Raw genomic sequence first — 26,773 nt, forward strand, 5'->3', positions numbered from 1 at the left:
CTTCAATCCAATAAATGTATATTCACTTTTTAGGTACTGTTATAATCTATACATATAAAAATGCAGTCCGGCCTGTGGGATCCATATAGGCTCGAAAACTACCGAACCGATCGACGTGAAAATTTGTATGTAGGGGTTTTTGGTGCCGATAAAGGTTCCTATGATAGTTTGAGACCCCTCCCTCTTCTGAAGGGCGGGGTCTCATACAAATGAAACATAAATTTCTGCACAACTCAAGAACAAACCAAGCAAATGAAATCGACTTTAGCATGTGGATGTTTTAAGGGGTAAAAAATGTGTTCATTATAATTGGACGCCCCTCCCTATTCTGAAAGGGAGGGGAACCAAATTTGGCAGGTAAATGTTTTTTGTGGTAGCAAATGAAACACAAATTACGCACAGCTTAAGAACCAATCAAGAAAATACAACCAAATTTGGTATGAGAATGTTTTTAGAGGTAACAAATATGTCCATAATGGTTCGACGCCCCTTTCTCTTGTGGAAGCACATGTTTCTGCACAAATTTCTGCACTTCTCGTGAACTAATCAACTAAAGGGAACCATATTTGGTCGGCGTGTGATCAGACCGAACCAAGCGCCAAAAACATTATTTCGGCGATCAAAGTTTAACCACTCCGTATGTTTCCTGCAAGCTGCTGCAGAGAAATTTTATTATAATACCATAACAAACTATTCAAATTATTTGGTTTTTTTTTTCATGAAAGACAGATTACCAATTTTAACATCCGCTGGTGTTAAAAACTCAATTTTCAAAAAAATGGCGCTTGGTTCGGTCTGGTAGCACGCCGACTATTTGGCAAGTGAATAGCGCGTCGTCAATCGTCAACCAAGTTGGGGCGTGTTTGTTGTTAGCTCCTATCCACGCGCGAATTTAAATCAAATTATTGTTTTTCGCTTAGTTTTCATTTTGCTTGTTGTGTTTTTGTGTCGGTAAAAATGAATCAAATTTGCGAAGTCTGCGCGAAAGACTCCGGTGCCGAAGTGTTTTGGTCGTGTGTTGGGAGGGTGTAATCGAAAATTCCATGCCTCCTGTGTGGGAGTATCGTGACCCCCCCCCTTCTTATACAATTTTGAGGTTAGAGTTTTTTCTACTTTTGTAGTTTGAGCGTAAAAAAATCGGCTTCCACTAAATAAACAGCACTCATATTGCTACTTCAGGCATGCAACAGTTGTGAAAACAATTGATAAAAGTTTCATGTACGTAGTCTTCATAAATCAAAAGAAAATTAGATTGCAAAATTAGAGTTGATCGCGACCACGTCCCGTTTCACCTTAATCCGTACCCAGCGAATAATGAGTCACAATCATCTTTCATGCCTACCGTTTCAACGCGCCCGCTCAACTTAACGACTCTCGCGACCTCTTCAGCTGTATCGTGTCCTTACCATTTGGCTGGCAGCCACAACTATAACAATAACTTATGTGGATACTTATCGACTGTGACGTACAACTCGGGGGAGGATTTTCGGCTATTCAGTCTATTTAGAGCAGCTAAACGATGTTTCGCTTCTACTATCCGACGTTTCGATGATTTATTTCATCTTTTTCAAGGATTCTGGAATGTTTTACATAAAATTTTTGTTATCTATACATAAATTGCATGTTGTGTTTGACTTACAGAGGCTATATCGTTTGTTGTTAATGTATGTATGCATGTAGTAATAATGGCGTCAATTCTAACTATTGTCAAGATATATTATAAATTAAGCTTATTTGGATTATTATTTTAACACTACTCACTGTAATTTGTTATAACTTTATTTTCGCTGTGTCTGTTTAAACTATTTATTTGTTACCGGGCGAAAAAACGGGTCAGTACGGTTCAATTTGGCTTAAGCGTTCTATTTTAGCGTTGGTTTATCGTTTGCTTTGCTATCTGTACACTGTGTTGGTGTGTGGCAACTATGTTAGCTGATTTGACGTTTATGGATGAATGTATAACAGTTTTATTTAGCTGTGTTTTTAAGTGTGTGTATTACTCCTGCATATATCGAATTGAGTCCCTGTGTGTCTGTACGTTTGTTTATGCTGTTTTCGGTTGTCATAATATGGCATACTTCTAAGTACGGTAGTGACTGTTGTTTTTTATGTTTATCTAGGATTTTGGTGTGGTTCAAGTCGAACCGATGGTTTAACGTTATGCTGTGATTCATTAGTGCGGTTTTCTCCTTCAGTGTGGCTATTTGTGTATCCGTGTAATCAGTGTCAGTGGTGGTGGCTGTTTTTTCTGCTAATAACTTGTCCAGTGCATTGTAGTGTGTTTTATGTCCACTAATTCTCGTTTTTAGTTTGTTTGTTGTCATTCCAATATAGCATGCTTCGCAGTTTATGCAAGGTATGCTGTGGATGACGTTGCTTTGGAAGTCGTTGGTTACGGGATCTTTAACTTTGGTGAAAAGTTTACCTACGGTATTTATGTTATGTGTTGCCAGTCGTATGTTGGGGTATTCTTTTTTCAGGTGCTTGTCTATTTTATGAGACAAGTTCGGTATGTATGTTATAGAGCGGTAAGTATTTTCCAGGTTTTGCGAGTTGTTCGGCAGCGGTTCAGCGATGTAATTGTGTTGTTGTTTCTGGTTTATAAGTCTGCGCCGTAGACCTTTCGGGTAGCTATTGAGATTGAGTCGTTTGTCGATGATTGCATTAATTTCTGCATCTTCCAGGTTTGTGGACAGGCGTTGTACTCTGTTGATGAAATTCGTTGCAACATTGATTTTTTGGTGCAACGGGTGTTGCGAATTGTAGTTGAGGAATCTTCCACTTGCGATAGGTTTCATGTACCATTCTGTTTTAATCTGTTGGTCGTCGGTTCGGATAAGGAGCATATCAAGAAATGGAATACGCTTATCTATTTCTAGCTCGTATGTAAACTGTATGTGCGGGTTGTGGTTATTGAAAATGTCCATAACCTGTTGTATTTTGTCAGGGGGGATCGACATCAATAAATCGTCCACATATTCCTAAATGAATGGTGGTTTAAAATCTAGTATTCGTACTACGGAATCCAGTAGATTTTCCATTACTAGGTCGGCTAGCGCTGGGGACAAAGGGTTCCCCATGGCAGTTCCGAAGATCTGTTGGTAGTGCTGATTATTATAACGGAAGTAGCTCGAGTCTATACAAAATTCAACTATTTCTAAAAACAAATCCAAGTTAATGTTGGTATTTTGCTTAATTTGATTCCAGTTGTTGATTATGTCGTGCATAACAAGGTCTTTGGGTATTGACGAGAATAGGGATGTTACGTCCAAGGATATTAAAATATATCCTGGAGGCAAGGTCATTTTGTTCAGCAATTCGCAGCACGCGAACGAGTTTTTGATATTGTATTGGCTATGTATCGAACTATGGATTAAGCGTTCTATTTTAGCGTTGGTTTATCGTTTGCTTTGCTATCTGTACACTGTGTTGGTGTGTGGCAACTATGTTAGCTGATTTGACGTTTATGGATGAATGTATAACAGTTTTATTTAGCTGTGTTTTTAAGTGTGTGTATTACTCCTGCATATATCGAATTGAGTCCCTGTGTGTCTGTACGTTTGTTTATGCTGTTTTCGGTTGTCATAATATGGCATACTTCTAAGTACGGTAGTGACTGTTGTTTTTTATGTTAATCTAGGATTTTGGTGTGGTTCAAGTCGAACCGATGGTTTAACGTTATGCTGTGATTCATTAGTGCGGTTTTCTCCTTCAGTGTGGCTATTTGTGTATCCGTGTAATCAGTGTCAGTGGTGGTGGCTGTTTTTTCTGCTAATAACTTGTCCAGTGCATTGTAGTGTGTTTTATGTCCACTAATTCTCGTTTTTAGTTTGTTTGTTGTCATTCCAATATAGCATGCTTCGCAGTTTATGCAAGGTATGCTGTGAATGACGTTGCTTTGGAAGTCGTTGGTTACGGGATCTTTAACTTTGGTGAAAAGTTTACCTACGGTATTTATGTTATGTGTTGCCAGTCGTATGTTGGGGTATTCTTTTTTCAGGTGCTTGTCTATTTTATGAGACAAGTTCGGTATGTATGTTATAGAGCGGTAAGTATTTTCCAGGTTTTGCGAGTTGTTCGGCAGCGGTTCAGCGATGTAATTGTGTTGTTGTTTCTGGTTTATAAGTCTGCGCCGTAGACCTTTCGGGTAGCTATTGAGATTGAGTCGTTTGTCGATGATTGCATTAATTTCTGCATCTTCCAGGTTTGTGGACAGGCGTTGTACTCTGTTGATGAAATTCGTTGCAACATTGATTTTTTGGTGCAACGGGTGTTGCGAATTGTAGTTGAGGAATCTTCCACTTGCGATAGGTTTCATGTACCATTCTGTTTTAATCTGTTGGTCGTCGGTTCGGATAAGGAGCATATCAAGAAATGGAATACGCTTATCTATTTCTAGCTCGTATGTAAACTGTATGTGCGGGTTGTGGTTATTGAAAATGTCCATAACCTGTTGTATTTTGTCAGGGGGGATCGACATCAATAAATCGTCCACATATTCCCAAATGAATGGTGGTTTAAAATCTAGTATTCGTACTACGGAATCCAGTAGATTTTCCATTACTAGGTCGGCTAGCGCTGGGGACAAAGGGTTCCCCATGGCAGTTCCGAAGATCTGTTGGTAGTGCTGATTATTATAACGGAAGTAGCTCGAGTCTATACAAAATTCAACTACAACAATACAAGACCGCACACGGTGCACAATCACCAACTCCATTTTGAACCATATCCACCACAATGAACATAGTTCCCCGAATGACGATAACCATAGATTTTATATAAATGCTATAAGAATAGTTAAGAATTTTTTAAAAAACAACCCGGACATATACGTATTAAAATCAGACAAAGGAAACAAAACAGTACTTATGCCAATGCAAGATTACCAAACTAAAATGCTACAGCTTCTAGACAATGAACATACATACCAACGCGTACCACGTGATCCAACATCAGGTTTCCAACAAAAGAATAACAACTTCGTACAACGCCTACTCACAATTAAATTAATAGACAGAAAAACAGTTTCAAAACTATCTATCCACAACGCAGTTTGCCCCAGAATATATGGTCAACCAAAAGCACATAAAACAGGACTTCCGTTACGCCCGGTAGTACCAAACATGACAGCCCCATCATATCAATTATCCAAATTCGTCAGTAAAATAATCCATAGTTCGATACATAGCCAATACAATATCAAAAACTCGTTCGCGTGCTGCGAATTGCTGAACAAAATGACCTTGCCTCCAGGATATATTTTAATATCCTTGGACGTAACATCCCTATTCTCGTCAATACCCAAAGACCTTGTTATGCACGACATAATCAACAACTGGAATCAAATTAAGCAAAATACCAACATTAACTTGGATTTGTTTTTAGAAATAGTTGAATTTTGTATAGACTCGAGCTACTTCCCTTATAATAATCAGCACTACCAACAGATCTTCGGAACTGCCATGGGGAACCCTTTGTCCCCAGCGCTAGCCGACCTAGTAATGGAAAATCTACTGGATTCCGTAGTACGAATACTAGATTTTAAACCACCATTCATTTGGAAATATGTGGACGATTTATTGATGTCGATCTCCCCTGACAAAATACAACAGGTTATGGACATTTTCAATAACCACAACCCGCACATACAGTTTACATACGAGCTAGAAATAGATAAGCGTATTCCATTTCTTGATATGCTCCTTATCCGAACCGACGACCAACAGATTAAAACAGAATGGTACATGAAACCTATTGCAAGTGGAAGATTCCTCAACTACAATTCGCAACACCCGTTGCACCAAAAAATCAATGTTGCAACGAATTTCATCAACAGAGTACAACGCCTGTCTACAAACCTGGAAGATGCAGAAATTAATGCAATCATCGACAAACGACTCAATCTCAATAGCTACCCGAAAGGTCTACGGCGCAGACTTATAAACCGGAAACAACAACACAATAACATCGCTGAACCGCTGCCGAACAACTCGCAAAACCTGGAAAATACTTACCGCTCTATAACATACATACCGAACTTGTCTCATAAAATAGACAAGCACCTGAAAAAAGAATACCCCAACATACGACTGGCAACACATAACATAAATACCGTAGGTAAACTTTTCACCAAAGTTAAAGATCCCGTAACCAACGACTTCCAAAGCAACGTCATCTACAGCATACCTTGCATAAACTGCGAAGCATGCTATATTGGAATGACAACAAACAAACTAAAAACGAGAATTAGTGGACATAAAACACACTACAATGCACTGGACAAGTTATTAGCAGAAAAAACAGCCACCACCACTGACACTGATTACACGGATACACAAATAGCCACACTGAAGGAGAAAACCGCACTAATGAATCACAGCATAACGTTAAACCATCGGTTCGACTTGAACCACACCAAAATCCTAGATAAACATAAAAAACAACAGTCACTACCGTACTTAGAAGTATGCCATATTATGACAACCGAAAACAGCATAAACAAACGTACAGACACACAGGGACTCAATTCGATATATGCAGGAGTAATACACACACTTAAAAACACAGCTAAATAAAACTGTTATACATTCATCCATAAACGTCAAATCAGCTAACATAGTTGCCACACACCAACACAGTGTACAGATAGCAAAGCAAACGATAAACCAACGCTAAAATAGAACGCTTAAGCCAAATTGAACCGTACTGACCCGTTTTTTCGCCCGGTAACAAATAAATAGTTTAAACAGACATAGCGAAAATAAAGTTATAACAAATTATAGTGAGTAGTGTTAAAATAATAATCCAAATAAGCTTAATTTATAATATATCTTGACAATAATTAGAATTGACGCCATTTTAGAAAGGAAAACAGATTAGGACAAATATTACTACATGCATACATACATTAACAACAAACGATATAGCCTCTGTAAGTCAAACACAACATGCAATTTATGTATAGATAACAAAAATTTTATGTAAAACATTCCAGAATCCTTGAAAAAGATGAAATAAATCATCGAAACGTCGGATAGTAGAAGCGAAACATCGTTTAGCTGCTCTAAATAGACTGAATAGCCGAAAATCCTCCCCCGAGTTATAACAATAACAATAATTTTAGATCAACAAGTTTCCCGTGTGATGGATGTTATTGTAAGCATTCGTGTTTCCAAAATCAGTGACGCTCAGAGAAAGAAAAACCAACGCCAGTAGTCGATGAAGTTTTGATTTATGCTCAGAATTTCAACAGGATGCGCAGTGTACTCAAAATTAATCACATTAACCCGTAAAGACCCGGGACGGAACTTATTTTTTGAAAATGCTCGTTCTCAGCACTGGAACGGCCGATTTGGAAAAACTTGGACTTTTATTCAAGGGGAATAGTTGTTCTAAGTTCTAGTAAAGGTGCCACCCCTCTGGACCCCTCCTCGTTTTTGTGAGACGCAAATATGTCTGTGTTTTTTTTCTAATTTTTCAAACAGATTGAGCAAACACTGGGAATTTTCATGCGTATCAATTGCTCCTTGTTTCAAATCATGTCAGGTGGATGAAATATGGTATGTATAGCGAATTTTGAAGTTTCCAAATTATTTCAGTGTAACATCACAAAACTACGTATTTTTATAAAAATTCAAACAACAAGACCGTTCTTCAAATTTTAAGCTCTACATTTTTGCGGTAAGGTCTCCTGAATCCATACGTGATGAAATATTTATTTTAGCATGCAAATATTTTGAGAAAAACCAGTTTAAATTCACCAAAGTACGTATTTTCATGGAAACCTAATTTTCTCAGTCTCCCACGGTAGGTTTCAACTTATCTCTTTAATTTTCAAGCTCTATATTTTTAGAGTAACGTCTTCTGAATCCAAAGATGTTGAAAGATTTTTTCTAGCATGCACAGATTTGGAGAAAATCAAATTTTCATAAGAACTCGTACTTTAGTGAATTCAAACTCATTTTTCTTTAAATCTGTGCATGCTAGAATAAATCTTTCAGTATCTTTGGATTCAGAAGACGTTACTCTAGAAATATGGAGCTTGAAAATTGAAGAGCCAAGTTGAAACCTACTGTGGGAGACTGAGAAAATCAGGTTTCCATGAAAATACGTACTTTAGTGAATTTAAACTCGTTTTTCTCAAAATATTTGCATGCTAAAATAAATATTTCATCACGTATGGATTCAGGATACCTTACCGCAAAATGTAGAGCTTAAAATTTGAAGAACGGTCTTGTTGTTTGAATTTTTATAAAAATACGTAGTTTTGTGATTTTGTACTGAAATAATTTGGAAACTTCAAAATTCACTCTTACATACCATATTTCATCCACCTGAAATGATTTGAAACAAGGAGCAATTGATACGTATGAAAATTCCCAGTGTTTGCTCAATCTGTTTGAAAAATTAGAAAAAAAACACAGACATATTTGCGTCTCACAAAAACGGGGAGGGGCCTAGAGGGGTGGCAACTTTACCAAAACTTAGAGCAACTATTCCCCTTGAATAAAAGTCCAAGTTTTCCCAAATCGGCCGTTCCAGTGCTGAGAACGAGCATTTTCAAAAAACAAGTCCCGTCCCGGGTCTTTACGGGTTAATAACAGAATAAGTGGATGTTCATACTCAATCATCAACGGAAACGAACTGGAACGAAGATATTAAAAGTGAAGAAGTTTTCAACAGTTCCTTAAATGTGTTCAGGATCGATCGTGATTTATCACTATCTGATAAGAAATCAGGTGGAGGAGTGCTTGTGGCTGTTGGGGTTCAGCATGATTCTGAGCAAATCATAACCCAGAAACATGCCGAATTTGAAGATGTGTGGGTTAAAGTTCTGTTGAAGGGTGAAATCCATATTTTCGTATCTGTTTACTTTCCACCCCACTTTGCCAAAAAGCAATCATATGGAAAATTTTTGTGGACGGTAGAATTAGTGAATGATGAGTCCAACACTAACTCAAAAAATTATATATATGAAGATTTTAATCAAAATGATGCTGATTTTATTGTAAACGATGATAATGAATCGCTTTTACTTCCTGTAGTAGGAGAAAACGAAACGGATTGACGGATGACGGATTTAGTCAACTTGGATTAAATCAGGTAAACTCAATCCGGAATGAGCAAAACTGTTTTTTAGACTTTTTATTCACAAATTGCACGGAAGATTTTAGTGTTGACAAAGCAGAATATCCCCTATGGAAAAATGAAAAATTTCATACTGCAATTGAGTACTCGCTAATGATTGATACCGAGAGATCGCGATCTTCTGATCATGAGCCTGAATATGAATATGACTTCACTAAAGCAAATTTCGAACTAATCAATCGTAAATTAACTGACATCGACTGGCAATCACTTCTAAATACTACAAGATATACAGCCCTAGGGTTGTATGATAGGTGACGTGGGACTAAACACTGTAATTAGAAGGATTTTTAGTTACAAAAGTTACAGAATCTGCAGACAGCAACAATTCGTTTGTTCTGTGGTTTAAGTATTTTTTATACGCAGCCTCTACTTAAATTTTCTTTTAAGAAATATATTGAACAACTCTCGGAAGAACTTCGATTACACTTAACGATATTGTGTAGTGTCGAAGCCGTTACATAGGTTCACTCATAGGGAAACATAAGAAGATATGTTAAACGAAATTTTCAACAAGTTCCAGCGAAAAATCATAACAATCAACAATTACAAGGAAGTTAAAGTTCGAAATGATTAATTTCTGTTTTTAGTTTGACAAGTTTTTTTCATTTGCTAACAATTACATTTACTGTATCACGAAGACAGCTAATATACTTAAGAATATCATTTGTTAAATTGAAAACAAAAATATATCATCTAACAATGTTGAAATGAACAAAGATTCTGAATAGATCCTAGTAAACAGGCTTCTTCCGTTCTCTTGATTTTTGCCCAAATTTCCTTTTCTACCTGCTAATCCCCTTGGAGAACTAGACTTTCTCTCACACAGAGTGAGTAATTATCCACATTTAGGCGTAGAGTATTTCAGTCGCAGAGTTCCTTTTCACTCTTTATCACACGTGTTAGGGATAAACATTTGCTCTCAGTTTAAGAGGGAGTTCGTTAGCTTCTCCTTTACTAAAAGAGAAGTTGGCCAAATATCAAAACATTTAGGTTCACATTGAAGCCACATCCCAACCGTTTTCGAATTTAATATTATAGGAAAATTCACAACTCACCATGGGTGCGTATTCTGCAGAAAGTTCGATTTTATACTGTTTTTGCCGCACCCCAGAGCGATGAGAACGGTAACGCGATGCTCAGTTGGTTGCCGAGCAATTTATTTCATTTTTCTTGCGTGCGCGGATGCTCTGTCAAATTAGGAGCGTTTTTTCGTCAGAGAAACTATTACTCTGCGCTCTCTCTACAGCAGATGGTGTGATGCACATTGAATGTAAGCTCGCAGTTGTTAAGAGGGAAGAAAACTCTTTCTCTTAAAGATGAAGATGAGCAAAACAAAGCCTGCTAGTGAATCGATACAATATTCAGAAGCATCCGCTAGCTACTAAGCTTCTATAAATTTGTATTTTCAGAAATCTACTCTTTCGATCACGATAATTTAGTAAAAATCGAAGATAAAATGCAAAATAAAATCTGACGACCGTTGCAAAAATGCTCAATTCCTGTTGAGTAGTTTATGTTTTTTTAAGTTAACCATATTCATATGAAAAACTTTTAATCACTATCAATGCAGCAGCATTGCTGTTTTTCCTTGATATCACGGAAATAGAAGTCGTGTACCACTGCAATGATAGACGACAAGAGACCAGCGGCGCTCTGCTTCTCATAACATGTATACTATACTGTACGGTATTGTCGCTTTTACCAGCATGTTTACTTTCAAGACATCAGTTTTTATTATGCTCTGACAGCAGGCTTAGAAATTGTTCAAGTGAAAAGCTTGTTTCAAAGTTTTTCAAAAGATCTTTTCCTTCGAGACTTCAAATTAGTCTAAGTTCATGAAAGCAAACTTAAATTGACCTGTTGGGACGGGGAAACTCTGTCCTTTTTTTTTGTTATTGAAACAGAGAATATCACAGGGAATGGCTGGTGTCCATTCACATCGTCTGTGCTAGGAATGCTCGCGTGTGATTAGTTCGTTGTTCGCGTAAATTTTCTTGTAACTTTTTATCAATTTTCACCGTTGAGCAGGGAAATAATAATGATGTCTAGCGTATTATAAAATTGTTACACGTTTTATCTATCCAACAATATATTGGTTATTGTAATCCATCATGTGGTTATGCTGTTATTATCGTTGGAAATCTGACGTAACATTAGCTAGCTTCGTTTCCTATTTTACAGAATGCATCCCAGTATAGAAAACAAAGACGTAGTCCCACGTCAAAAATGAAATAGATATGAACAAAGCGGTTGATAATTTTTTTATCATCACTGTATGGTGTTTTAGACTCAACTGTACCAAAATCAAAAAAGAAAACGGTTAGCTCAAAAGATCCCAGTTGGTTCACCAGAGAAATAAAAAAAATAAAAAATAGGAAACAAAAAGCTCATAAAACTTACAAAAAACTCAAAGACCAAGGAAATTTGGACAAATATTTGAACATTTGTTTTGAACTGAATACTAAAATATCTATTGCGTATGAGAACTACAACACAAGGGTGGAAAATAACATTAAATCAGACCCCAAAGAGTTTTTAAAATTTGCGAACGATAAAATGAAGTCTAATAACTTCCCATCTCGCATGCAATATGAAGACTTTGCCAGTACTGACTCGAAGCAAATCTGCAACAAGTTTGCGAGTTTTTTTCAAACCGTTTATAAAAAAAGCGACGAAGTCAGGGACTTTGAGTACTTTTCGCACTTGCATGAACAAATGAATAACGTATCTGTTAAACGTATCTGTTAAACAAATAACTGTTCAAGAAATCCTCGCAACACTCAAAAAAATTGACGTTTCAAAAGGTCCAGGTCTAGATGGAATTCCACCCTCACTTAGAGCAAGCCCACCAGTGGCTAAATTGAAGTTTCTAAAGCTAGTTTGGCAACTCCCACCATAACGCGGCAACCGCACCGGGCGTTGCTATGTTGGTTTGGGAAATAGCAATCCCCACCTCGGGTAATAGCGAGTTATTCAATTTGGCAACGCGATAGCAACGAGCCGAGTCGTTGCCGGCAAATCAGTGATGCCAGAGCCGAATCGTTGCTATTTGATGAAATGTCAAACTGTTGTTTTTTTGTGCTCGATAGTGAATGTTCGAAATAATATTACGAAGATGATGAGTGTTTCGAATGCGGACTCAATTGGTCGGCCACGGAAGACGAGATGTTTTGCCTCGCTTGTTAAACACGTCGTAGAACGCAAGTGTCGGCGTGAACTACTACTCAATTTTGTTTCCGATTGAGCTGAAATTTTGCACAGGGTGTTTTTTCGGGCAGGTAAACATTTTGTATAGGTTTTTATTGAAATGACCATTTTGGTTGGCATTTTGGTGTGCAACCTACACGATGCGGAAAGCGCAAATCCTAACAATATTGGCCAATATTATTCAAGATACCTGGAAGGTTTAAGCAAATCTGCTCGGGAGTATTACCAACTATTTTCCCGTTCAGTTCGGTCGTTGTATAAAAAACCATATTTCTCCTTTACCGCTGTTTCAATCTTCAAAAACAACCTGAGATGCGTTCGAAAGCGGCGTTGGAAATGGTCATCTGTATTGACCGGTGTTTCCCATGAAAATATTGTTAAAACGCTGGATGGCACCTTCCTTCGTATGGCGGTCAATGTTTGGCTATTTACTAGGCTGAGAGCCGCCCCGAATCTTTCCAAAAACCCTTTTCTTAATCGCGTAAAAGGAAATTTTTTTGGCGAAATCACTTTATTCATCACTAGAATCAACCAAATACTCGAAAACAATTTCCGCGTTCTATATTCAAGTTTCTTTTTTTGGTGGCAAATTTTCAAATATTAATAGCAAACTGTGGGAACCAAGACATCATAGAATACAGAATACAACTAATGAAAGTTCGCCAGCTTTCAGTAGAATAGTCGTTTAAGCCAACGTTGCGGGACGTGCCCACTTTTACGAAATTACTTTAAATAAACATGTAAGGATGAAAAAATCCGTGTACGCACAAGTAAAAAAACCTGCAAAAGAATTATGTTTTCGATAACTTGAGAAAACGGAAACAAAGTTAAAACAAAGTTGCGTGAAATGGAGGGAACATTTTATGAAGCAGAAAGAACGTAGATCATTCCGGAAAAGATTGACTGACGGATAGGTTGGTTATTACTAGATACGCAAAAAATATGCGAAATACATCACAAACAAACATTTTGCCAACGCTGGCTAGTGACGGTCTTCAGAAATTGGCAACTGCCGGTGTGAAAAAGAAATAGTGGAATTGGTAATCCCCATTAGCAACGACCGGTGCGAAAATCGGTTGCTATCCAAAATAGCAGCGGCCAGCGTTGTGAAAGTAGCAACTCAAATGGCAACTCACCGGTGCGCTTGTTCTTATGAAAAATCTTACCCTGCCTTCGTAAAACCCTTTTTTTTATTTTTTTTTAATAGGGGGGGGGGGGGGGGCGTAATGTTTGTAATGATTTATTTATGTACTAACATCTATTCAGAATTAGTATTGTGTGTTCTGCCACAAATGGTGACATTTCAACACTATTATATATATGTATTTGTACGCTTTTTCATATTATTGAATGTTATTAGCTTTCGCAGTTAAGTTAATGTAATTGTAGGAAAATTATTAAACCTACTTGCCAAGGAAAAAAAAAGGAATAAAACAAAACTTAAAATAAACTTAAAACTATCTTACTGACTATAAAGTGAGCTAATCGTTGCAATTGAGGATTGCAACGATTTTGGTCGGAATTTGTTGATAATTTGGCTTGACATATTTTCTAATGTTTCTACATTAGTGAGCCTATGTAGCTCGTTCGTGCTAAACCAGGGAGGACGCTTCAAAATCATTTTCAAAAGTTTATTCTGAATTCTTTGAAGTGTCTTCTTCCTGGTTGTGCAACAACTTGTCCGGATGGGAACTGCATATAACATTGCTGGCCTAAAAATTTGTTTGTAAATTAACAGTTTATTCTTGAGACAAAGTCTAGAATTCCTGTTGATTTCGTAAAACCCTTGTTTTGGCTTTTCAACTTATCCCTTACGTCCGGACAGTTTCCATCAGTCTGGAAAAAATCTTTTCTCATACCGATTTTCAAGTCAGGTAAGAGATCTGACATCAAAAATTATCGTGGCATTGCAATAATATCATGTATTCTTAACTTTTTGAACCTATCGTAAACCAAAAAATACTCAATCAGGTAAAGAATCGCATAACGTGTAACCAACATGGCTTTTACAAAGGAAGGTCTACGGCTACCAACTTACTTGAATTTGTTGATTTCTCTCTTGCGTCTATGGACAGAGGCAACTTCGTGGAAACTCTATACACGGATTTTAGTAAAGCTTTTGACAGAGTAGATATTTCCATGCTTATGTTCAAATTAAAAAAATTGGGATTTGAGTCAGGCCTATTTAGATGGATTGAATCTTTTTTGACGAATAGGACACAAACGGTTAGGTTTAAGGGACACCTTTCTGTACCAGTAAAAGTGACATCTGGAGTTCCACAAGGCTCCCATTTAGGCCCTTTGCTCTTCATTTTATTTGTTTATGACGTTACCCTTGTGTTGAATCGTCTCAAAGTATTGATATATGCCGATGACATGAAACTGTACATGGAAATAAAACACAAATCAGACATCCAACAATTCCAACAAGAGGTTGACATTTTCTACATTTGGTGTAAAGAAAGTTTTCTTGATCTCAACGTAAAAAAATGTAATATTATATAATACACAAGGAAAAGAAATCCTGAACATGCCAGTTGCACTCTTGGACATCAAGTTGTAGAAAGGTGTTATCAAATTAGAGATTTAGGAGTAATCATGGATTCTAAGTTAACATTCATTGATCACTACAATACGATCATCAATAGAGCCAACAGTATGCTAAGTTTTATAAAAAGGTTCAGTTCTCATTTCGTAGACCCGTACACTATAAAAACTCTCTTTGTTACATATGTTAGATCTATTTTAGAATACTGTAGTGTTGTTTGGTCGCCTTATCAAGACGTCCATTCCAATAGAATCGAATCCGTACAAAAACAGTTTTTGTTATATGCACTAAGAAAACTAGGTTGGAATTAATTTCCTCTCCCTTGTTATGAATCGCGTTGCATGCTTAATAATATAGAAACGCTTGAAAAAAGAAGAGAAATTGTTTCGGTAACTCTTGTCAACGATTTAGTTTCACAACGCATAAGTTCGGAAAATTTGCTTGGAAAACTCAACTTTTATGCTCCTACACGCTCATTAAGAACGCGAAAAATTTTTGCATTAAATTCTTATAGAACATAATATGCCATGGCCGGGCCAGTTAATAGTTTGATGAGTCTTTTCAATAAATATTGTGAAGTTATTGATTTAACGATGTCACGAAATGCTCTTAGAAAAAGATTGAACACTTGAATTACATAACTATATTTGTGATGTTAGCAATAGTTTTTAAGATGTAGTCTACTATGATTGACGAAATAAATAAATAAATAAATAAATGATTTAAGTGGTAAAAAATATGTTCCATAATCGACCTCAGACAACATTTTGGATTGCAAGATGGCAACTACCGTTCTCTGGAAAACAGCCAAAAATGGCCGATTTCCACCCAATATAATAATATCCGAATCTAGAATGATACACAGGAGCTAAAATCGACCACAGATAACATTTTAAATTCTAAGATGGCGACTTCCGGTTTCTGAAAAACAGCTGAAAATGACTAAATACCACCCAATATAAGTGTTTTTTCAACCAGTATGACATTCGAAAACCAGAAATTGTCTCCAAATGCCACTATTAAATCCAAAATGGCGACTTCCTGTTCCGGAAAAACAGCGGCAAACGACCAAATACCACCCAATATGGGCATTTCCGGAATCGTTATGATGCACTGGAGCCACAAATCGACTTCAGACAACATTTTGAATTGTAAGATGGCAACTTCCGCTTTCTAGAAAAAAGCCTGAAATGGACGATTCCCATTAAATATGAGCATCTCCGGAACCAGAAAGATGCACAGAAGCTAAAAATTGATCACAGACACAATCTTGGATTCTAAGATGGTGACTTCCGGTGTCTGACAAACAGCCGAAAATGACCAAATACCATTCAATCTGAATGTTTTCGGAACCAGAATTACGCCCAGATGACAGAAATTGATTTCACAGGCAACTTGATTGCCCAAAATGATGACTTTCCGTTTCTGAAAATATAGCCCAAAGTGACCAAATACCACCCAACATGAGTATCTGCGGAGCCAGAATGTTGCAACAAGCTAAAAATTGACCTCAGACCCCATTTTTGATTTTAGGTTGGCGACTTCTGGTTCATGGTAAACAGCCGAAAATGATCGAATAACACCCAATATGGGTGTTTCTTCAACCAAAATGACGCTCAGAGGCCAGAAATTATCTTGAATACCTTTTGAAATCCAAGATGGTGACTTTCGGTTTGTGAAAAACAGCCTAAAATAACCAACTACCATCCAATATGAGTATCTCTGGAACCAGAATGATGCAATGCCTTAACAATTGACCACAGGCACCATTTTAAATTGCTAAATGGCAACTTTTAGGAATTACCGAATAATACTTATCAAAAATCAAATTTGATCAAAATACATATATATTATTTCACAACATTAATGTCCGTTCGCCGACAAAATTTTTCTCATGCTGCATTAATTAAATCGTTTCACCATACGTTGTTTTCCAACCATTTTGGTGTATAATGTTGAATTGCTCGTGCGCCAAAAAAAAAAGAACGATGCAGCAATATATGTGGGTAGGAATGTTCGTTCTGCACTAAGTAGCTGATAAAATCATTTCAACCACATCGATTGGAATAGGCCACTTACAGTCCATAGAGTAGCCTCGTGGCGACATTTGAAACCACGATTCAGTTTGTGTTTAATACGCAAAGTACATAGGTACCGTGGAATGGGGTGAAATTGATCAGTGGGGTGAAATTGATCACCTGAAAATTCGTGATAAAAAATACTAATCAAAAGATATTGCTCTTACAACACTCGGCAATGTTAACGTGTCCTTAAACGTAACTTTTGCATGATTCACATACCTGTCAAAGTTAACCCTTGCATGCCCGTAGATTCAGTTTGTGTTTAATACGCAAAGTACATAGGTACCGTGGAATGGGGTGAAATTGATCAGTGGGGTGAGATTGATCACCTGAAAATTCGTGATAAAAAATACTAATCAAAAGATATTGCTCTTACAACACTAGGCAATGTTAACGTGTCCTTCAACGTAATTTTTGCATGATTCACATACCTGTCAAAGTTAACCCTTGCATGCCCGTTGCAATTTTTCATATTTTCGAAAAATTCTTCTAACTCAGTCAAAACTCAATCAAATTTGATCAAACAAGTTTCCAAATAACAAAAAACGATTGAAAATACTAATTACATAACTATATTTGTGATGTTAGCAATTTCATATTATTGAATGTTATTAGCTTTCGCAGTTAAGTTAATGTAATTGTAGGAAAATTATTAAACCTACTTGCCAAGGAAAAAAAAAGGAATAAAACAAAACTTAAAATAAACTTAAAACTATCTTACTGACTATAAAGTGAGCTAATCGTTGCAATTGAGGATTGCAACGATTTTGGTCGGAATTTGTTGATAATTTGGCTTGACATATTTTCTAATGTTTCTACATTAGTGAGCCTATGTAGCTCGTTCGTGCTAAACCAGGGAGGACGCTTCAAAATCATTTTCAAAAGTTTATTCTGAATTCTTTGAAGTGTCTTCTTCCTGGTTGTGCAACAACTTGTCCGGATGGGAACTGCATATAACATTGCTGGCCTAAAAATTTGTTTGTAAATTAACAGTTTATTCTTGAGACAAAGTCTAGAATTCCTGTTGATTTCGTAAAACCCTTGTTTTGGCTTTTCAACTTATCCCTTACGTCCGGACAGTTTCCATCAGTCTGGAAAAAATCTTTTCTCATACCGATTTTCAAGTCAGGTAAGAGATCTGACATCAAAAATTATCGTGGCATTGCAATAATATCATGTATTCTTAACTTTTTGAACCTATCGTAAACCAAAAAATACTCAATCAGGTAAAGAATCGCATAACGTGTAACCAACATGGCTTTTACAAAGGAAGGTCTACGGCTACCAACTTACTTGAATTTGTTGATTTCTCTCTTGCGTCTATGGACAGAGGCAACTTCGTGGAAACTCTATACACGGATTTTAGTAAAGCTTTTGACAGAGTAGATATTTCCATGCTTATGTTCAAATTAAAAAAATTGGGATTTGAGTCAGGCCTATTTAGATGGATTGAATCTTTTTTGACGAATAGGACACAAACGGTTAGGTTTAAGGGACACCTTTCTGTACCAGTAAAAGTGACATCTGGAGTTCCACAAGGCTCCCATTTAGGCCCTTTGCTCTTCATTTTATTTGTTTATGACGTTACCCTTGTGTTGAATCGTCTCAAAGTATTGATATATGCCGATGACATGAAACTGTACATGGAAATAAAACACAAATCAGACATCCAACAATTCCAACAAGAGGTTGACATTTTCTACATTTGGTGTAAAGAAAGTTTTCTTGATCTCAACGTAAAAAAATGTAATATTATATAATACACAAGGAAAAGAAATCCTGAACATGCCAGTTGCACTCTTGGACATCAAGTTGTAGAAAGGTGTTATCAAATTAGAGATTTAGGAGTAATCATGGATTCTAAGTTAACATTCATTGATCACTACAATACGATCATCAATAGAGCCAACAGTATGCTAAGTTTTATAAAAAGGTTCAGTTCTCATTTCGTAGACCCGTACACTATAAAAACTCTCTTTGTTACATATGTTAGATCTATTTTAGAATACTGTAGTGTTGTTTGGTCGCCTTATCAAGACGTCCATTCCAATAGAATCGAATCCGTACAAAAACAGTTTTTGTTATATGCACTAAGAAAACTAGGTTGGAATTAATTTCCTCTCCCTTGTTATGAATCGCGTTGCATGCTTAATAATATAGAAACGCTTGAAAAAAGAAGAGAAATTGTTTCGGTAACTCTTGTCAACGATTTAGTTTCACAACGCATAAGTTCGGAAAATTTGCTTGGAAAACTCAACTTTTATGCTCCTACACGCTCATTAAGAACGCGAAAAATTTTTGCATTAAATTCTTATAGAACATAATATGCCATGGCCGGGCCAGTTAATAGTTTGATGAGTCTTTTCAATAAATATTGTGAAGTTATTGATTTAACGATGTCACGAAATGCTCTTAGAAAAAGATTGAACACTTGAATTACATAACTATATTTGTGATGTTAGCAATAGTTTTTAAGATGTAGTCTACTATGATTGACGAAATAAATAAATAAATAAATAAATGATTTAAGTGGTAAAAAATATGTTCCATAATCGACCTCAGACAACATTTTGGATTGCAAGATGGCAACTACCGTTCTCTGGAAAACAGCCAAAAATGGCCGATTTCCACCCAATATAATAATATCCGAATCTAGAATGATACACAGGAGCTAAAATCGACCACAGATAACATTTTAAATTCTAAGATGGCGACTTCCGGTTTCTGAAAAACAGCTGAAAATGACTAAATACCACCCAATATAAGTGTTTTTTCAACCAGTATGACATTCGAAAACCAGAAATTGTCTCCAAATGCCACTATTAAATCCAAAATGGCGACTTCCTGTTCCGGAAAAACAGCGGCAAACGACCAAATACCACCCAATATGGGCATTTCCGGAATCGTTATGATGCACTGGAGCCACAAATCGACTTCAGACAACATTTTGAATTGTAAGATGGCAACTTCCGCTTTCTAGAAAAAAGCCTGAAATGGACGATTCCCATTAAATATGAGCATCTCCGGAACCAGAAAGATGCACAGAAGCTAAAAATTGATCACAGACACAATCTTGGATTCTAAGATGGTGACTTCCGGTGTCTGACAAACAGCCGAAAATGACCAAATACCATTCAATCTGAATGTTTTCGGAACCAGAATTACGCCCAGATGACAGAAATTGATTTCACAGGCAACTTGATTGCCCAAAATGATGACTTTCCGTTTCTGAAAATATAGCCCAAAGTGACCAAATACCACCCAACATGAGTATCTGCGGAGCCAGAATGTTGCAACAAGCTAAAAATTGACCTCAGACCCCATTTTTGATTTTAGGTTGGCGACTTCTGGTTCATGGTAAACAGCCGAAAATGATCGAATAACACCCAATATGGGTGTTTCTTCAACCAAAATGACGCTCAGAGGCCAGAAATTATCTTGAATACCTTTTGAAATCCAAGATGGTGACTTTCGGTTTGTGAAAAACAGCCTAAAATAACCAACTACCATCCAATATGAGTATCTCTGGAACCAGAATGATGCAATGCCCTAACAATTGACCACAGGCACCATTTTAAATTGCTAAATGGCAACTTTTAGGAATTACCGAATAATACTTATCAAAAATCAAATTTGATCAAAATACATATATATTATTTCACAACATTAATGTCCGTTCGCCGACAAAATTTTTCTCATGCTGCATTAATTAAATCGTTTCACCATACGTTGTTTTCCAACCATTTTGGTGTATAATGTTGAATTGCTCGTGCGCCAAAAAAAAAAGAACGATGCAGCAATATATGTGGGTAGGAATGTTCGTTCTGCACTAAGTAGCTGATAAAATCATTTCAACCACATCGATTGGAATAGGCCACTTACAGTCCATAGAGTAGCCTCGTGGCGACATTTGAAACCACGATTCAGTTTGTGTTTAATACGCAAAGTACATAGGTACCGTGGAATGGGGTGAAATTGATCAGTGGGGTGAAATTGATCACCTGAAAATTCGTGATAAAAAATACTAATCAAAAGATATTGCTCTTACAACACTCGGCAATGTTAACGTGTCCTTAAACGTAACTTTTGCATGATTCACATACCTGTCAAAGTTAACCCTTGCATGCCCGTAGATTCAGTTTGTGTTTAATACGCAAAGTACATAGGTACCGTGGAATGGGGTGAAATTGATCAGTGGGGTGAGATTGATCACCTGAAAATTCGTGATAAAAAATACTAATCAAAAGATATTGCTCTTACAACACTAGGCAATGTTAACGTGTCCTTCAACGTAATTTTTGCATGATTCACATACCTGTCAAAGTTAACCCTTGCATGCCCGTTGCAATTTTTCATATTTTCGAAAAATTCTTCTAACTCAGTCAAAATTCAATCAAATTTGATCAAACAAGTTTCCAAATAACAAAAAACGATTGAAAATACTTAAAGTAATCTTAGTTGAGGGTTAATTAAGTCAAATTTGTAGAAGTGAGTAAAGTTTGATAAAAGCTCAAAAAATTTAATTTTCAACAATGATCATTCTATACTATAAAAGAAATTCGCAGGAAACCACTAAGATTTTAATTTCAGAGCTAGTTTTTGAGCTTTTGCAACAAACCGAATTGAAATTGGTCCAACGACGATCAAATAAGAGCAATTTTAGCAACAAGCAGCTCGTGAACCAAACTAAACAAATTTTAACCTGAAATATCGTTATTTTCGTTTCCAAACTAGCTGTATATGATATTTTTTAGTTTAAAAATCATCATTTATCTTTAGCATATCGAAAAAAAGCACATTGCCAAAAGCATGTATGGATTTCAATGGTGATCAATTTACCCCAATTTACCTCATAGTACCTTATAGAATTATCGAATTTATTTAATGGAGTAGACGATAGAAATTTCACCAATAGCCATGGAGGTTTACTGAAGCACATACCAATACTTGTTTTAAAATTATACTATTTCTACAAAAATGTACGTGACGCTACTTAATTGGAAATTTTTATAAAAATTGAATAATTTCACCCCGTTCCATGGTACTAAGCGATTCACTTAGATTATACTTTTATGAGTATCTCTGGAACCAGAATGAGTATCTCTGGAACCAGAATGATGCAATGCCCTAACAATTGACCACAGGCACCATTTTAAATTGCTAAATGGCAACTTTTAGGAATTACCGAATAATACTTATCAAAAATCAAATTTGATCAAAATACATATATATTATTTCACAACATTAATGTCCGTTCGCCGACAAAATTTTTCTCATGCTGCATTAATTAAATCGTTTCACCATACGTTGTTTTCCAACCATTTTGGTGTATAATGTTGAATTGCTCGTGCGCCAAAAAAAAAAGAACGATGCAGCAATATATGTGGGTAGGAATGTTCGTTCTGCACTAAGTAGCTGATAAAATCATTTCAACCACATCGATTGGAATAGGCCACTTACAGTCCATAAAGTAGCCTCGTGGCGACATTTGAAACCACGATTCAGTTTGTGTTTAATACGCAAAATACATTGGTACCGTGGAATGGGGTGAAATTGATCAGTGGGGTGAAATTGATCACCTGAAAATTCGTGATAAAAAATACTAATCAAAAGATATTGCTCTTACAACACTAGGCAATGTTAACGTGTCCTTAAACGTAACTTTTGCATGATTCACATACCTGTCAAAGTTAACCCTTGCATGCCCGTTGCAATTTTTCATATTTTCGAAAAATTCTTCTAACTCAGTCAAAACTCAATCAAACTTGATCAAACAAGTTTCCAAATAACAAAAAAAAACGATTGAAAATACTTAAAGTAATCTTAGTTGAGGGTTAATTAAGTCAAATTTGTAGAAGTGAGTAAAGTTTGATAAAAGCTCAAAAAATTTAATTTTCAACAATGATCATTCTATACTATAAAAGAAATTCGCAGGAAACCACTAAGATTTTAATTTCAGAGCTAGTTTTTGAGCTTTTGCAACAAACCGAATTGAAATTGGTCCAACGACGATCAAATAAGAGCAATTTTAGCAACAAGCAGCTCGTGAACCAAACTAAACAAATTTTAACCTGAAATATCGTTATTTTCGTTTCCAAACTAGCTGTAAATGATATATTTTAGTTTAAAAATCATCATTAATCTTTAGCATATCGAAAAAAAGCACATTGCCAAAAGTATGTATGGATTTCAATGGTGATCAATTTACCCCAATTTACCTCATAGTACCTTATAGAATTATCGAATTTATTTAATGGAGTAGACGATAGAAATTTCACCAATAGCCATAGAGGTTTACTGGAGCACATACCAGTACTTGTTTTAAAATTATACTATTTCGAGAAAAATGTACGTGACGCTACTTAATTGGAAATTTTTATAAAATTGAATAATTTCACCCCGTTCCATGGTACTAAGCGATTCACTTAGATTATACTTTTATGAAAATGCACCGGAATAAACATGAATGATCACTTTATGTTTTTTTTTTGTCTGTAATTAACCGATAAAGCACGGCCATCACTGTTGATGACACAAACTGTTTTTCGCCATGCTTTTATTTATTGCTTCACTGAGGCTGAGCGTACAACGCAGTATTTTCATTTGCTTCACTAATTCACTGGACTGGTGTTAATCTGCATGATTGGAGAAGGCGATTGATTCTGTATTTGAATAATACCGTCGATAAGCGTAGATTTCCGTAAACAGATAATTGATATTTGGTGATCATCCACCTTTCCGGAACGGCTCCATTGGATCTTGAAATTGGCCTGTCCAAAATCACCACGAACAAAACATTTGCCGTTGTCTTTGCTGTTCACAATCTCCGAAGATCGATTTGACCATGTCATAGGTCGCCATGTGGTAAATTCTTTCTTCAGTCCGGCTTCCAACCGGACCCGGGAATGTCATCACTTATTGACTGATGAGTGTTGTTAGTCGGATGAATCGCACTGCGCGATCAGTTTATTGCACACGTCGGTTGCGATACCGTTTTGTGCTGTCGTAGCAGGTCATCACACCGTCGTTCTATGCTGATGGGACATGTTTACTTATATTCTAAATGGTGCTTGGAATAAGTCCATTACAGTAAACATAAAGTGGCATGATCGTTAGGATATTTACATTTCGTAAGCCACCGGTCGTTCGACGACTTATAACTAGGACGCTTGGTTATTATTTTAAACGATTTATAATAATGATGTTTTGCCATTTATCGGTTTGGCCAACGATTCATAATAGGAATGCTCTAGAATGCTATGTTATTGTAAGGTGTTTTCTGCGTGTTAAGTAAACCCTGTAGCAGGCTAATGTTCCAGTTTACTTTTGATGTCAACGTGACGAAACATTGGGTAGTTTTCGCGGGGTGTTGCGTCACACTAATTCAAAAAAAAAATTTAATTGAAAAATACAAATACCAATGTCGGAACTCTAATATCAAGATGAATCATACTTGGTTTTCCTCTATACCGCCACCGCGGGATGCAATTTCTATTATCATATTGAACTAAATTCATTTAGCTAGTGAAATATAATCATCAGTACAGCTCGTTTAACTATCTATTCAAAGATCTGTACGAAGCATTTTGGTTTTCTATTGTCTTTAAAATACCCTATATTCAGTTATTTCAATAAATATGAGAAAAGCAGAGTGCAGAGTTCAAAAATAAACAACGCATTTTGTTGGCGGCGCAGCGTATTTTGCAGCACCCGAAAAATCATACTGAATTCGGGTATTTCCTGCTATACGAAACAAGATGAAGAAGAAGAAGATAAGTCAAACGGCAATTCGATTGTGTTCCACGCCCCACTGTGCGTCAACAGCGGCAATGTAGTTTTCACTTGGCTTGACTGCACAAAAATGAATATCGAGTTTTTCTGCACTGATAGACGACGAGTAACCAGCGCTCTCTTCATACATTGCTCGGTGCAGTACTGTTGCCTGTGCAATCATATTCTCCTTCAATACATCAGTTTTATTAACATTAACAGATTTGTTAACATCAGAACGTAATACTGTCTGATAGTGGAGGTGGTTACGAACTTTCCGAAAAAGCTTCATCTTCAAGACATCAAAATAGTCTAGGCTCATGGAAGCTAACATAAGTTGACCTATTGGGACGGAGAGACTCTGTCAAATTTTTTTTTGCCACTGCTATACAGGATATCACAGCAGGCAGTTGGTGTCTATTCATGAAGTCTGTGCCAGGCGTGCTCGCATATGTTGGTGAAAATTCGACCTTGAAACTTTTATTCAATTTTCACTGTTTAACAATGAAGTGATAATGAAAATTGAAGAATCACAAAATTGTCCATCATTTTATCAATCCAACGAAATATTGGTTATTGTGATCCATCATGTGGTTACATCAGTATAACCGTTTGAAATCTTTCATTCCGACGTTACATCTTGGTTTTAGTTTTCGCGGAATGTATCTCGATATAGTGCGGTTAGACATAGTCCTACGTCAAAAAAATTATTATTATTTTTTTCTATTTTCCCATGATCGCACAGGTTTCAGGTAATCTTTTGTAATTTTTATAAAAAGGAAAAGATTTAAAAAAGTGCTTTTTCAGATGATTATTTTTAAATTCAAAAATTATGAAAAGTTTCAAATCTATAATGAGTATAAAAATATATTAAAACTGGGACATTTTTTGTGGGACTGATCACTAGCACCGTACCTCCCGACCAGCTGAGAGATTGTACTTGTACAATCATTATTATTATAATTCTTTTTATTGTTTAGTAATGTAAATACATAACATTGAAAACCCCTGACAAGATTTTTCTTTAAATAGGTAGTTGACATGCGATGGGGTGTAAGAGATGAAGCAACAGATGATCACATGACTACAGAATTGTGCATGCGCGAAATAAAAAACTGTCAACGCCTCTCAATGGGTCCCAATTTTGTTGTATTTTTGGGCCAGAAATATGGATACCGTCCCATTCCAACCTACATCCTATCATCTGAGTTGCAACTAATACGGTTTTTTGAAATAATATAAACTAAGTGAATAAATTTCTATTGTTTTTCTATTACAGGGACGATCTGGCGACGATGGGAATAGATGTTTCGCTTTTGGACATGTGGTACAAAAAAGACAGTAATGCCGTCCCGCCTATTTCAATATTACAACCAATTTCATCAATTTTGACTAACTTTATTAACAAGGTACAAGCTATATTTGGTTTAAAACATAGTTTTTCCTTAAGCAGGTTTCTTTTGTTTTTCGCAGTAGGATTACGTCTATCTTTGGTAGGGTGGCATACTGCGAAAAGTGTAACGACGATGTGCCCTCTTCCTGGATGTTGTGTTCGAACCACTGAACGGTTTTTAAATATTAATGTCTTGATAGGGTGCCCAAAGTTTGTGATCTGGGCACACCAATTGAAGAAAATGTTAATTTAATAACGAAATTGTTGCTAACCCATTCTGTTCCGTATTTCTATGCACAATTTCATATCGTCTGAATATATAAGTACTTTAGTGCGATTTACTACAAGATTGACATCGTCAAAAAACGTAATCAATAATTAAGGACCCAATGGGAACTCCAGAAATGGCTTCAACTGCTGCCGTGGTCTTTCGTGTAAAACGAACTAACTACGCTCCAATCATCAAATACAATTCCAACAATTTCAGCAGTGTCGTTCTTAGACCCAAGCTTCGAAAGTATCGACGGAATATCAATTCTATTATATACATATAAAAATGGAGTTCTGTTCTGAGTTCTGTCTGATCCATATAGACCTGAAAGTGGCTGAACCGTTCGGCGTGAA

At 36.3% G+C, this 26,773-nt stretch overlaps 2 protein-coding genes across 2 annotated transcripts in view; one reads left to right on the forward strand and one right to left on the reverse strand.

Moving 5' to 3' along the window:
* Nucleotides 1–3,631: 3,631 nt before the first annotated feature.
* LOC129720060 (uncharacterized) lies at nucleotides 3,632–4,717 on the reverse strand. Its single transcript, XM_055671471.1, has one exon. The coding sequence runs from the start codon at nucleotides 4,715–4,717 to the stop codon at nucleotides 3,632–3,634; it is 1,086 nt and encodes a 361-aa protein (XP_055527446.1).
* A 745-nt stretch (nucleotides 4,718–5,462) lies between these two features.
* LOC129720061 (NACHT and WD repeat domain-containing protein 2-like) overlaps nucleotides 5,463–26,773 on the forward strand; it is a 302,766-nt gene continuing 281,455 nt past the window's right edge. The window contains exons 1-3 of the mRNA XM_055671472.1: nucleotides 5,463–6,464; nucleotides 25,789–25,979; nucleotides 26,036–26,165. Of these exons, the coding sequence (XP_055527447.1) occupies nucleotides 5,463–6,464; nucleotides 25,789–25,979; nucleotides 26,036–26,165 (1,323 nt within the window). The remainder of the gene's footprint in view (nucleotides 6,465–25,788; nucleotides 25,980–26,035; nucleotides 26,166–26,773) is intronic.

Source organism: Wyeomyia smithii, chromosome 2 (genome assembly GCF_029784165.1).
Source record: "Wyeomyia smithii strain HCP4-BCI-WySm-NY-G18 chromosome 2, ASM2978416v1, whole genome shotgun sequence".
NCBI lineage: Eukaryota > Metazoa > Arthropoda > Insecta > Diptera > Culicidae > Wyeomyia > Wyeomyia smithii.

Coding starts and splice junctions, on each gene's coding strand:
- LOC129720060 (XM_055671471.1), bottom strand. CDS start 4,717: ATGGAGTTGGTGATTGTGCACCGTGTGCGGTCTTGTATTGTTGTAGTT.